General features: G+C 43.9%; 1 protein-coding gene and 1 long non-coding RNA gene across 11 annotated transcripts in view; one reads left to right on the forward strand and one right to left on the reverse strand.

Moving 5' to 3' along the window:
* Positions 1 to 2,004: 2,004 nt before the first annotated feature.
* Positions 2,005 to 3,800, reverse strand: LOC116652968. Its single transcript, XR_004306242.1, has 2 exons — positions 2,972 to 3,800; positions 2,005 to 2,481 (listed from the first exon to the last, which is right to left on the reverse strand). It is a non-coding gene; the product is annotated as an uncharacterized LOC116652968 (long non-coding RNA).
* PTPRZ1 (protein tyrosine phosphatase receptor type Z1) overlaps positions 3,780 to 14,734 on the forward strand; it is a 125,192-nt gene continuing 114,237 nt past the window's right edge. For all 10 annotated transcript variants that reach the window (XM_015852820.2, XM_015852846.2, XM_015852831.2 and 7 more), the window contains exon 1: positions 3,780 to 4,418. In XM_015852820.2, the coding sequence (XP_015708306.2) occupies positions 3,806 to 4,418 (613 nt within the window). In that variant the 5' untranslated portion in view covers positions 3,780 to 3,805. The remainder of the gene's footprint in view (positions 4,419 to 14,734) is intronic.

Consider the following 14,734-nt stretch of genomic DNA (forward strand, 5'->3'; position numbering starts at 1 on the left):
TTAATGAACTCAGGTTTTGTTGTGCCATTTTTTATGGGAGTTTTCATAGGATCACTGAATGCCTTGTGTTGGAAGAGACCTTATGGATCATCTAGTCCCAATCCTCCAGCCAAGGTCAGGGCTGCTACCCACCAGCTCAGGCTGCCCAGGGCCTCATCTAAGCTGGACTTGAATGCCTCCAGGGATGGTGCATCCACAGCTCCTCTGGCCAGTTTGTTTCAGCTCCTCACCACCCTCTGAGTAAAAAATTTCTTCTTAACATCTAACCTAAATACCCTCTTCTAGTTTAAGTCTGTTCCCCCTTGTCCTGTCACTATCAGGCCATGTAAGAAGTCAGTCCTCATCCTGCTTGTAAGTTCCCTTCAAGTACTGGAAAGCTGCAATGAAGTCTCCCCAGAGCTTTCTCCAGGCTGAAGAAGCCCAACTCCCTCAGTCTACCTCTGTAGGAGATATGCTCCACCCCTTTGATCATCTTCCAGTCCTCTTCTGGACCTGCTCTAACAGCTCCATGTCTTCCTTGTTCAGAGGCTCACAGTCCAGACACAGTTGGCTTTCCAGGCTTCAGAGCACACTGCTGGCTCATGTCCAGCTCATGTCCACCAGGACTCCCAAGTCCTTCTCCACAGGGCTGCTCTCAAGGGGTTCTTCTCCCAGTCTGTACTCATACCTGGGATTGCCCCAACCCAAATGCAATACCTTGGCCTTGTTAAATCTCATTAGGTTCTCATGTTCTCGCTTAGGATGATAATATTTTGTATGGTGGCTGTCATAACTATCACCAGGACAACATAACAGCTTTTGCACACATATTTTTTAATGTTTGGAATTTACATAGGGTTGGTTGTTTTTTGTTTTGTTTTTTTTTTTTCCTGCAAAGTAGAACCTAAAAATGAAAGGCCACTAGATTCTTTGTTAATATACTGTAGAATACATACCAATAGATGCTGTTGGTACAACTATTGTATAAGAAAGAAACGAAAATAAAAGCTGCTTATAAAGCCCCAAAAGAATTTGACAAATATAAAAGACAGTGCTGAGAATGAAAACATTTACCATGAGAGAAGATAAATTCAACAAGAAATTGACATTGTTCAGGAAAAAAAAACACAGAGGCACTCCAAACAAGCTGGAAAAAAAGCCACCAACAAAAAGGCTGAACAAGACACCCTGGAAAATAACAAGATTGTCACAATACAAAGGAAAATACAGTATCAACATTGAAGAGAGTTTCATTTGGAGGAAAAAAATGTAATAATGGATAAGAAGAGCCGATTTGAAGAAAATACATGAGAGGAATAGAGGAAGGAAAATTAAACAAGTAAAAAAGCATAAGGAGTGGAAACACTTGGGAAAAGGGGACAATTCTAAATGTACCAAGTGATCAGTATCTCATCAAGACCTGCTAATACCCACCAAACCATGAATGAGAATATTAAGTAATGGAAGAAAATTTTAACGTAAACCCCAAAATATTTACTAAAGTAAATGTAGTAGTAGTGATTAAAGTAAGACTTATGTTTTGAAGAAATGGAAATCTGAAATGTTAACCTCATGCTTTTTTCATGTCTACTAGCTATTGTGTCACATTGTGGGTTACCTATACGGGAGAAAGTAGGCACAGTGATAGATACCATGTCAGTATAGCTACTGAATCCATTTGCTTGGCACATAACACTTTCTCCAAATTAATTTTGGTGAGTTTGACTGGATATCGGGACAAGCCAAAACACCATGGTATAAATGCTAAAGGTGAGGATGAATTACATAACTCTACCACAGCCAAGTGCTTATCAGACCACACAGAAAAATCCTTCACCAGTGAAAGAAACATAGAGTCATTGTAGCAACTGTTACCCGGGCTTGTGTCTTTTCTAAACCTTTGGCAAGCATCAGTGCAGCCGTGAACATCAGGATATTATCATTTTGTTGTTATACTGCTTCTGTGTGGCAGTTTACTGTGAAAAATCAGGAAATAGTTAATGCCACCTATCAATATTGTGCTTGCCCTTTGGTGTGGGTGTGCTTGTGATGGGTTCATGGTGAAAATAAAAGGGAATTCTTAAAGAAACCCTATAAGAAAGGAGAACATTGATCTACTCAAAGCTTTTCCAGCATCTCCCTACATAGGTAGCCACACTAGCAGCTGATGGAGGTGATCCTTTAGACTTGTCAGCTGGTCACAAAGCTTTGAGAACATCTGAAATCTGAAGACAAAAAGTGATCCCCACAGGATGGAGGGGAGCTGATAGCTCTTCAGACTCATATGTACTCATGAGCAAGTCATGTCCACCTCCCAGCCTGAGGAAATTCAAGTGGAGGGGGATGCTGGCAGCCTGTGCTTCCATTGTCTTGTGGGCATTGGCATCACCAAATGGCCATATATTACCTTGCATTGGTCTGTAATAAAGTACCTGTGTAAAGGTATGGTGGCGAGAATCCATCTCCAGAGTGACTGAACATTCTTTAATTCCCACCTGTAACCTTTAATGAAAGAATTCATATTATTCCATACAATTATTTGGAAGTTGTTGAGTACTGTGTATTATATACTATGTATTTCAATAACATCAGTGCAATATTGTACAGTTCCTTTTGCTACTAAGAATCAAAGCGAATTGCAGAACGGTGCTGGAGCTGAAGCGAATCTCAAATAGATTACTCACTGGTATTAATGCTTTGGCATGCATATGTCTGTCTGTGTTTGAGCATGTTAGCACAGAAGTTACTGCAGTAGCTTCCTGGCATCTGAGTTCTTTCAGCAACAGGGAAATCAGCTGACTACAATCTTTAAGAACATTTTCCTTTAGGACAATCCTAAAATAGTCTTTTGCTGGGAGATATCAGCACATGGAACTTGTCTCTTGTCATGACACCAGGAGTCTGTTGGACAAGAGCTGTCATTCAGAGCTAATCCTCCTAATGAACCAACCTCTATTGTATTTCAGCTCTGCATATCCTGAAAGATGCTGACCTTGCATGGGAGACACATCCACCGCCTGCTTTCCAGACACAATGCTTGAACATCTCGGCAATTTCTCCTGCAGCCTTTCACTCTGAATTTGCCAATTTGTTTCATGGCAAGAGAGCTCTACCCTTCCCAACTAGAGCAGGGGCACTGAAAATGTTGTGTTCTTCTGGAAGGAGAGGCCACAGCTCCCATACCTGGGGAAAGAGGACAGAGCAGCACACACACCTGTAAGGCACCGGGTGCTGCTGTGCTGAGGCTGCCCACCATAAAACATCATCTGTGCAGAGCTGTTTCCACCACCCAGACTGGAACAGCACCGCTAACACAGCGCTGCTCACACTGCCTGGAGTGAGGTGGGGGATCAGCTATGTCCTTGTGTTCCCAAAGACCCAAGTGCTGTTCCGAGCTGTCCCAGCCATGAGATGTGGTGTTTGTACCCTTAATTTTACACTTCTCATTTGGGTGCTTTGGAGTTTTGTTGAGTGCTGTTACATTTTTTTCTTTATTTCTTATCGTTTTGCTCTTGTTTTGTCTTCCCGGAGCAGCGATTCCAATGCCTGCGCCCTGACCCACTTCTAGAGAGGATAATGATATTCCACCGCTCCAGCCCCTTCCCCCGCTCCCCCTCCGGTTCCCAGGAGCACGGAGCGGCGCTGCCCGGCTCGGGCTCTGCCTGCATCTCCACCAGCTCCTCGCTGGTCAGCTCCCACCCCGCCGGGTCCACCGGTTATTCCCACCCAGCATCCGGCTACGCTGTTCCCTTGCTCCGCACCTCCCGGCTCCTGACCCCGCCGCCCTCTGACACCCCCGAGCCCCCTCGATAAACTTTTCCCTCGCATGTGCACGCAGGGGTATCCCGAGGGGCCGCCTCACAGCGGATCCCAGAGCCCGGCCCCCGCCCCCTCCCAGCTGCTGGGGGGGGGCATCCCCCCGCTGCCTTCGGGCTCTCGCTCCCGCACCCCAGTAGGCACAGATACACGCGCACACACACACACACACACACACGGCACACACTCACACGTCACCCGAGCGCGGTCCCCGCCCCCCCGCTCCCCCGCTCCCCGACATACACTCCGCGCTCCCGCACCCGCGCGCACACGCACCCACCCCGCCGCGCACTCGCCGCACGCACTCGCGGCCGCTCCGCGGAGGGCGGCCCCGGCGCAACCCCGCCATGCGCTGAGCGCGGCCCCGGCAGCAACCAGCACCCCGCACCCAGCGCTCCGCACCCCGCACCCCGCACCCGACATCGGCTGGGCCCGCCCGCGGCGTGGGGGCGGCCGCGGGGCGCGGCGCGGAGCCGTTCCCCACGAGAGGTGCAGCTCCGCGCGGGAGGCGGCTGAGGCAGACGGACGGAGCGGCGGGTGGGAGGAGGAACGGGACGATTTGGACATGCTCATTCTAGGGCGCTGGGTTGCCTGCATCCAGCTCGTCTGTATCCTCCGAGCGGGTGAGTGATGTTCCCACGGACCGAGCTTTGCCTTTCCCACCAACTTTTGTCCCCAGGCTCCGGCGCCGTTCTCTCCCCCCTCTCTCTCATCCTCCCTTTGGCTGAGAGCGATGAGCGGCCGCTCGACTCCTACAAGATGCTCCGTCACCCGCGGCTGGGACGGTCCCCTGCCCTTCCATCACCTCCGCGGCGCCCCGGCCAGCGCCGCGCGGGTCCCACGGGGCCGGGGCCGGCGGAAGCCCCGCGGGCGGCACGGGCACCGAGCAGAGCCCCTGCGGCCCTGGGTTGGGAACTGGGGCTCTCGCCTTTTGCGTGAAGTGTTTGTAAAGGAACCCAGGGATGGGAGGCAAAATTTCAGCCTCCCGCCCCCCCGAGAAAGACTTCTTCTCCAAGAAGTGGCTACGTCAGTGATTCCCCTAAAACGAGAGGTAGCCGCTGCCGTGAAAAGCAGAATATTCAACCTTTCATACGGGACACGGATTCCACACAGAGTATGGATTCGTATAGATTTCAGTAGGACTCCTTACGTAACCAAATGAATTTTCAGCTCATTGATATCTGTACAACTGGAGTGCATGATGGCAATCGTGCACTGTTACTCACGGCTACTACAGCAGCCAGAGGCGGTCGGTGCTGCCAGAAGCACTGTTAATACTTAACCATATAAATATTAGGAGCCTAAGCAATGGGGTTTGTATTGTACCGAATGTTCTTTTGGACTTTATAAGGTTCTGTCAAGTAGATAACTAGGAAGTAGGAGTTGTTTGCTTGCATTCAAGTATGAGCAACTTGGGAGCGTCAGCCCGTTCTAACCGTGACTGCCTCTACAATAGGGTTGTCTTGGTGGAGCAGGCACTAACCTACATTTCCACCCAATAGGTGGTGCTGCTTCTGAAACCATGAGGCTCTGTAACAAAGATCGGGGTGAGGTGACAGTGACAGCAGCTCTGTACCGAGCTCCTCTCGTTGGCAGGAACTGCTTTTTGAAAGATTTTTCACCCCCTATCTGAAAGCCCAGTGGGAAAATGCAACTGTAAATGTGATGAATGTAGCTGGCCGTTAATTACAGTGCACGATCCTTGGTAACATTTTAATGTTACTTTTAAACTCACTTATTTCTAAAAGTAGAGTACTTGATCTAAAATACTTCTCTCAGACTGGCTGGGCAACAAATGCCTGGCATTGAAACATCCAAGAAGTTTTCATGCCATCTTCCTCCCTCATTAAGCCTCCTAAAATCAGATAGATGTACTCAGAACTGTTCTGAGAGCAGAAGCACCAGGTGCTCGTGTATGTGTGGAAAGAGTTTTGAACACATGAATGCAGAGCAGTGTGCCATGCTGTGATCGCAGTGTAATGCAACAAGATCACCTTTTGGAGACTGATTTTCACACCTGGATGGTAAGCAGTGCAGGACACAGAGGCAACTTTTGATGGAACTTCTGTTTTGTTGGTTTCATCTCATGTGTTCTTAGAGATGAGTTCGTTTTGTGCAGCGCAGTGTTCAAAAACCTTTTGCACTCACGAATGTTAAGGTCATGAGCTGTGAAGTTCTCTCAGCATGGGAAAACACAGTTCCTTCCTCACACAGGAGGTGTAATATAGATGCAGCTGGTGATTTTCACCTCTCTACACTATGGCTTTCAAACCTGGACTGAAGGGGACACCCTTTCTGGATGTGTATGGTGTTCTGACCTCAGTGGCTGCTCACTGGGAAGGCTGGCAAGCTGTGCTACTTGCTGGGAGCACCCGATGCAGGTTGTTAGATTTCATTTCAACATGTTCCTCCTTGAGTATCTCTCCTTAACTAAACATGCTCTCATTTGATTGTATTAGTTCATTGAATTAAACATTTTAGAATCATAAAATCATAGAATGGCTTAGGTTGGAAGCAACCTTAAAAATCATCATTCCAGCCCCCTACCATGGAGCAGGTTACTCCTGCCCAGCGCAGGCTGCCCAGGGCCCCATCCAGCCTGGCCTGGAGTGCCTCCAGGGATGGGGCAGCTGTACCCCATCTTCTTTGGACAGCTGTACCAGGGCTATTTATTAGAATGTTATTTATTAGTATGTTGACATTGCTTCCTTTTGTTTTCTCATTAAAAAATAAAAATAGGTGGTTGTGTATTATTATTGTGTGGCTCCCTAGGTTGGATGGGAGTGGATAGCCAAGTCAGACAGGCTGGCTCTCACCATTGGGTATCTCTGGTACACACACCAGAACCATTGCACTGGGAATGGGACATTGCTGAGGAGCATGGCTGCCTCCTGTGCTTCCTGGAGTCTGTGCTGGATCTTAGCAGCACACATATAGATATATAGTATAGATCTCAGCCTCACTGGCTTGCAGTTCCAAAAAATGCTGCAAGGAAACGTCAGTCTCACATCAGTTTAGGAAAGACAAAAAGGTCACATCAGCTGCATTGAAGAACCCTTTTAGAGCATGCTGAGGCAAAACGTTCCTTTGGGAATGACAAGGCAGTGACAGTTCTTTCTCTGTTACTGAAGAAATGCTTGGGGGCTTGGTTCTAAGATTCTAATAGCCCCGCTGAGATATGAATAGCACCTTCCTCCACAGCACTGCCAGAGCCAAGAACTGATGTAATTATGTATGGGGCAGGGTATTATCCGGGTATTCTCGGTAAGTGCCATTCAGCCAAGTTCAATGGAACTACTTGTGGAATAAGATGCTATTCAGCCACAAGTGAGGGCACGTGAGAAATCTGCCTGATTGTTCATGGACTGCACTCTGTACTTAGAAAAGAGCTTTCCTGTGAAGTTCCTTCTGTGCCTAAAATTAAAGAAAAACAGCCCCGTGGACAATTCACTTCTTTTTTTACATTTTCATTTTAAATGAGAAATACATGAATCTGTAATTACATCTATTCAGCATATTTTTCAGGCTGAATATAGCCTTTGGAATTCTGCCCTCGCTTACTGATGTGTTCCATATAACCTTCTTAAAGTCAATGGGGTATGCCCTTTTTGCAGCTTTTGTCTCATTGTGCTGAAGGAGAAATATTTAGTGTCTCTTCAGTTAGTTGGCTATTTATGAATTTGTGTAGGCAAGAAAATGCCAATGGAAAAAGAAAAATGTTTTAACAAATTACATTATAATTGTGGCTAAATTTGAATCAAAGAGATGTAAATATTTAGGCAAGACCTAAAAAATATTCCCTGGCCTCACTGGGAAAATATAGGGGTAATTTTATTGAATAAAGCAAAAAGTCCCTCCAAAATTAGCTCATTTACACCTTATTACTATCACTGTCTGACCTCAGCCATCATTTTGCCTTTCAAAAGGCAGCTAATTAAACTCTGTGACTTGTTTAATTAGTTGTTAAAAATCCCTCTTTTAGTTTGTTTCTGGCATTCCAGTACCACGGCTTTATTCACACAGAAGCAGTAAGGTTTCTCTGAATATTCTTTTATTAGAGAACTGACATCAGGACTGGATTTCCAAGCTATCAGATGGCATGTATCTCACTACCAACAAGAAAAGCAACTTCTCTGCTCTTTTTGGATGGCCCCAACTAATAGTAATGAGAATCTGAGGCAGAGTATTAACTTAGATTTCTAAATCCAGTCACTTTCTGTTCATTCTTGTGAAAGCACATTTAGGCTCAGTAATCCCTTAAACTGTCAAAGGAATATGGGATCAGAGCCTTCTTAGTAGCTCTAACTCTTTTTTTTCTTGACAGTACTTTTGTTGGCCGGGTATTTGGCATAATTTGAACTCACTTATAGTGGAGTAATACTACTGAATGTTACTTTTAATGCTTTAGCATATTTTAAGATGACACTTTCCTATGGACATACATAGCTCTGACGGAGAGATTCAGTTTCACCATATGTAAAACGTAAGGGCTAAAACAAAATAAGAATTTTAAGACTGTTTAAACATCCACTTTAATTATCTGTAACTTCTGCATTTTTGTGCCACAGAGATTGATACATGCTTAAATCTGAATGCACTGAATGGGTTTGTTTTGAGGTTCAAATACTGGCAAGTGTGAGAAGTGGTGCAGAAATTAGTGACATTTAAAGACTTAACATCAGCGTAATTCACACTACCTTATGGTTCATATAGAAAATATAACTGTACATGAATAATATATAAAGCTGTTTTATATGAATTTCTAGGGAGAACCTAAATAATACAGATACAATTACCACCTCAATTGGAAATTATTCTATTTATAATCCGGATTACAAATCACAATGGCAGTTTGTGAATGCAAGTGCTTGCCGCTTCTGAAGGAAGGCAGTTTCCTTTTGCTCATCATTTAAGTGGTCACTTCCCACTATGAGTTCTCTAATTAGGAATTTAAGGGTGAACAGATTCTGTTCTTTCACTGACAATTTCAATTCCTCTTCAAACTTGGAGACCTTCTCAGTATTCCTCTTAGGGCTGGGAAGTCTGCAGCAGTTCCGGAGCCCCCAGCTCCCATTTAACAGCACGATTCTTACAGCTTCATGCACCATTTATGTGGCTTTCCTGTATGAGACATCCTTTGGCTATTCAATAAGCTTCTTTTCCCATAAAGACAAAAGTTACCTTTTCTGAATACACGTCAAGGCTTCTGCATTAGAAAGATAAATCAACAGAAAGCAAAGAACTTACAGTATTAAATAAACAAAATGAGTTAAATGAAAGATGGGAAGTTTTTCAGAGTGGTTGGGACTGTAAGTGAAGCTTGGCTCTGACAGGCTCTTGAAGAACTGCTGTACTTTTGTAGGAAGGTATAGTCCAGGTTGCTTATTGAGTACAAATTACTGATGTTGGTCGGTTCAGTCTTGAGTCTCGGGTGGAAATGAGTGATTCAGTGGAGATTTTAGAAATGAAATAGGGATATATACATATATATATATATAGACAGGTGACTGGTTGAAAAGGAGACTTCAAAGCATTGTGAATTGTTCTAGCTGAGACATGCTTCTCATAAGCTCCTGTTGCCTGCTTCTTCACCGTGCTTGGACTTAGGTGTTCTTGCCCTCAGAGAAGACCTCAGATATGTTTCCAGCTTCTCAGCAATTTACAGCAGCTGTCCTAGGGCAAGCCAGTTGCTTGTTATTGTACTCAGCTGCCCAGCTCGCCTAAAGGCCGTGCCTCTATCAGGTGCCTAACAGCAGGGTGATTCATCCCACTTCATCTAAGCTTTTGCCTAAGTCAGGTTTCCACAATCCATAGCTTATGCTGCAGTTTTAGATACAGGGATTAAAAGGCGGACTAGATGTGTCTTGGCTACCTGGCATATGGCAAGCAATATTTACTGCTGCACATTTTTATAGCATTCTGACAGACATGCAAAGTATTGATTTATTCATTTTTTAAAGGTATGTTTTACATACGGAAGCACACATCCAGAATTGTTTACCAGCTGGTTTCATTTTATTGCCATTCTGTTTATTGTTGTAAAATCATGAAGTGGCTCAGGTTGGAAGGGACCTTAAAGCCCACTTGGTCCCAACCCATTGCCATGGGCAGGGCTGCCACCCACCAGCTCAGGCTGCCAGGGACCCAGCCTGGCTTTGAGCATGTCCAGAGATGGGGCACCCACAGGTTCTCTGGGCAGCTGTGCCAGCACCTCAGGGCCGTCACAGTGAAGAAGTTCCTCCCAACATCTCACCTAAATCTTCATTCCTCTCTAAAGATATGTAGATGTGTTTATCATGGGAAGGAAAGCCCCATAACAACTGCAACTCCTCAGATGTTCTAAAGGACTTCTACATTTCAAGGGCAAAAACAAGCACACAGGAATATGAGTGTCAAGTTGTAGCTGAGATAAGTAATTTCATGAGGTTACTGGGACTGCTCACCTAACTAGTGAGAGGTTTCAGTAAGTTTTCAAGGGCGGTACACCTGTTTGCATGCTAGCTCTGAATTCTAACCTTCGTTGCCAAAATATATATGCTACATACTGGGTTACCTGATGACTGAAATATAAAGCAGGTAGTATTCAAAGATGTGAATCTATTCTGGCTTTGCATGCTGAACTCCATGATTTCAACAGAAGTTCCCTAAACAGCTGCTTCCTTTGACTAAACAGCTCATAATCAGAGTAACAGCAGGCTTCGTACAAGTGACCTGAAGTTACTCCAGGCAATTTGTCTTCTAGCTCCATCTCCAATCTGACCAACTGTATTTTATCTTTCTGTAGCCATTTGGAAAAGCACATTTGATTCCAAGTGTATGCAGCTCTTACTCTGATAGGTGTATAGCACGCAACCCATCATCTGCATTGAGATTGGGATAGTCCTGTATGGTCTATGCCTATTTCTCTCTTTGCAATCCTCTTTCATTTTCAGGCTGTAGTTTACAGTTCATTTATCTTGCAATGATAGCTTGTTGTGGAAAAATCCTGAGGAATGAAGTTCTCTTTTTTTTCCACACTCCTTAGGTTTGTATCGCTGTCTGTATACAGATTACAGCAGAATTACTTCTGGCTCATCTCAACGGAACTGTGTGTGAATAAATCCTGGATGAGCATCAGGGAGCAAAAGATACAGATGAACTATCTGAGTTACAGGATGGTGCTGACACAAAAACAAGTGGAAACAAACTGGCACAGTGCAAATATAAGCTAAAATCAGAAGGCGGCTCACACCCATTAAAGCAGTGATATTTTGGAAAGTGTTTCCACTGGAAAAAAAAAAAAAAAAAAAAAAAAAAGATGGAAAAAATCAATATATGTATATATATTTAAGAATAGAGATCCATGTATTTCCACAAGACCCTGCAGCTCCTTGAGCAGAACAGACCCACACTGGTGACCTTAGAGTCACTGTCAGTGAGCAGTATCTTATGGTTTGATCTGTGCTAGGGAGAGAAGTGAGCAGAGTGCCCCTGGCCATGCCAGCCAGCTTGCCCATACAGGAACAGCAGCAAAAAGCCTTCCTTACTCCAGGCAGACACATCTGTTAGCTGGGTGCTGGCACTGAGGACTCCCAGCATCCCCACTGCCACTCTGAAAAAAAAAAAAAAAAAAAAAATTAAAAATTTAAAAAATTTTTAAAAGAGTCTAATAAAATCAAGAGACTTGAAGATCTACTTGGCTTGTATTAACATGTATTGGGGCTTTTTAACCATTTGCAATTTTAAGTATGCGAAATCTCCTATTGCATGACTTCAGGAGGTAGGGGTATAATTAAAATACTATTAGAATATCTGAGAGAACTGGCCATGTTCTCATTTTTTCAACCCGATCAGGCAAAGGGGAATTCAGGGGAAAGGAGATTCCTCAGTTGACTGTGTCTTCCTGTTCCGCAGAGCCATCCACAAAGCCCAGGCTGGCTTAGGCATCTACAGAGGGAAAGGAACTATATTAGGATGGCATTTTACCATTAACATTCATAGTCTTTTGGCACAAGTCATTGGCTTGTTTTCATGTCTTACTATTCTTTTCCTAATTCAAGATCTCTATGTCAGAAGTGAGCTGTTCGTTTGTTGTTATTGTTTGTTTCCACATCAATCAGTGTAATGCAATCAATGTGAATGGAAGGCCCCAAGAAAGTGGAAACTGTCATTGTAGACTGGAAGGATATGGGCTCCCATGGGGAACTTCAGAATGAAAATCATATGCTGAAAAGCTTTATTGAGCTACAGTGTGAGAAGATTAAATAAAGGATACACTGGAAAATTCAGGTATTCTGTACATTTTAGGGGTAGCAGAGTAGTGGTACAGAGAATTTAAAACAATTAAATTAGCCTCTCTATGTTCATGGTTCTCCTACTGGGTTTCCAGCAAAAAGATTGTTCTCAGTTTCAAATCATTTTATTTCCAAGTCACATTTGACACTAGATGAATGCTGAGCATTTTCTCAGGCTCATCTGCCAATTTCTCTTTAATTCACTGTCTAATAAAATTTATGTCTTCCCTGACAGTTCAAAGGACTTTCTCCTCTCCACGCATTTTACCAAATACAAATTTGGTTACATTTTAGACTGCTAATATAATAGTCCTTCTGGCTGTTTTTTCTATCCCCTTCACAATGTGTATTTCCTACTTATTTCTGCTCATTTTTTGGGTCATGTGCTTTGTGTCATCTTCTACTTTCACCCATTCTTTATTTGAGATGAAGAAAGAGGGATGGTTGTGTTTTGTTGTTATTGTTGTTGTTTGTTTGGTTTTTTTTGCTTATTGATACAGCATTGGAAAAAAATAATATATCAATATAACATATAACATATATACAACATATATCTTGGTGAAAAAGACTCTGTTAGGTCTGAGTGTTTTCGAGTCTTTCCTGATTTGTGCCATTGACTGTGGGATCTGTATTGCAGTGAAGATGTTTGCACTTGGTAGTAGTCTTCGCTGGCTGGATGGGAAGTCCCAGGCTCTTTGTGAGAGGTGAGAAGGCTGTGACACACAATCTGCCACAGATCTGTCTGAGTCATGTAGGGACAGATGATAGCAGGAATTGATATGTACTGTTCATTAGGAATATGCAATAATCCCAAATGCTCTATTAGATTAGTTGTTGTGACTGTATGTTTGCAACGGGGACAAATGTTTTCATCATATGAAAATGAATTGCAAGTGCATTTTAACACAAATTAAAAATGCCCTTATTGCCCTTCTAAGTGGAAGGAGACAGGTTCAGCTCAATCAGGTGAAGATAAAGAGGCAGTGATGTGCAATGAATAGTTTCAGGTTGCATGCAGTTGACTGAACAGAAAAAAACTGTATATGGAGCTAACAGAAAGTAGTATTGTTATCAGTAAATAAGGTGATATAGATTAAATAGTTTTTTCTAATATGATTGACACTGTGCATTTGAATAAGAGTGTAATCCATGTTTTCAGGGAAAGCTAATGATTATTGAAGTTTTTTTATCATTAGTTGAAGATTTAAGTGAATATGCAAGACTATTTCTAAACTCACAAAACCCCATTCCTATGAGATCTGTTGTTTACTTGAAGACAGCAGAAAACGTGACCCATTCAGAGTAGCTGTAGGGTTATATTGAAGAATAGATTTGCTCACTGTGCAGTCGTACTTGGAATGCTGGGTAGGCATCCTGCTCATCACATAAAGGGCAGGCAGGAGGGTTTTAGGCACCAGAACTGGGATTTATAGCAGCCAGCATATCCAGTGCTGGGACTAGCCTTGTCTAGTATTAGATATGGAGTTTGGAGGCCCTGCCTGCAGCAGGGGGATTGGAGCTCGATGATCCTTGAGGTCCCTTCCAACTCAAGCCATTCTATGCTTCTATGACATACAACCTGTCTGGGAAATGCTAAAATGTTTTCTTTATAGATTCATGAACAGCCCAGGTTGGACAGAGCCTTGAAATGTCATAGAGTTCAAGCTTTATATGGCTAGACCTGACAGAATGTATCCTGGAATTCAGAATTGCTCTTATTACTCTTGAAACAGCTAGAATATGTTAATAGTTTTCATAATCATCTAATAGTGCTGCTTTTGCTGGAGAAATGGGAAATAGCAGTCCTGAGCCGTTCCCGTGTAAGGGGTTTGAACCACAGCTGTGGACAGCAGTGCTGCTGAAATGGCCGCAGTGCTGATCTCCACTCAAGCTGAAGATGGGAACAATAAAAAAAGTGAAAGAGAAAACATAATGATGCAGCCTAATGGGTAAGCTGGGAACTTCTGGCAGCATTTCCAGGCACTAGACTAGATTTTCATCTTCTTTTCTTCACTGCCACCACAGCCCTCCTCAGAAGCAGCAGCTGCTGTGTGTGTCTCTGGTCTCCTACTCCTGCTGTGGCTGTCCTCCTCTTCCCCACATTCCCACACATTGCCGTCAGTCTGTGGCTGTGTCTCTGTGCTGAGATGGAGGCGTTTGGCTGCAGGGGCAGTCGGTATGATGGAAGAGCTGCTCTGTCTGGCGCAGGGGCAGGGAGCCAAGTCAGAAAATGTGTTGTAGGTTGGATTAAAGCCTTGGGTCAGCAGCTGGACCATGCTGGGTTATGTCTCACAGTGAAATGAGTGAGATGCGGGGTGCCAGTTCATGTCAGTTTGGTTATTTCTGTTTTTTATCTAACTACCATCCTATGAAAAAAAAACAACAGGAAGATATCTGCTGTCTCGTGGAGTTTTGAAACCTGCTGAAGAATGCTGTTCTATCTCTTGGGTGGGCTGGTCTGATGCTTATCTAGGCCTCCTGGGTATCTCTGATCCATGAAGTCTGTGAATCTTCCAGCTTGGACCAATTCCTCTGTTTTTTCCTGTTGTGGAGACTTAACCAGTTAGAGACAGAAGTGCCGTGTAACACTCCCAGAAGAGAAAACTGTACAACCATGCCCTCAATCTGTATAGGAAACACATGCATTCACAGCACCCTGCTGAAAT

Source organism: Coturnix japonica, chromosome 1, assembly GCF_001577835.2.
Source record: "Coturnix japonica isolate 7356 chromosome 1, Coturnix japonica 2.1, whole genome shotgun sequence".
NCBI classification, from domain to species: Eukaryota; Metazoa; Chordata; class Aves; order Galliformes; family Phasianidae; genus Coturnix; species Coturnix japonica.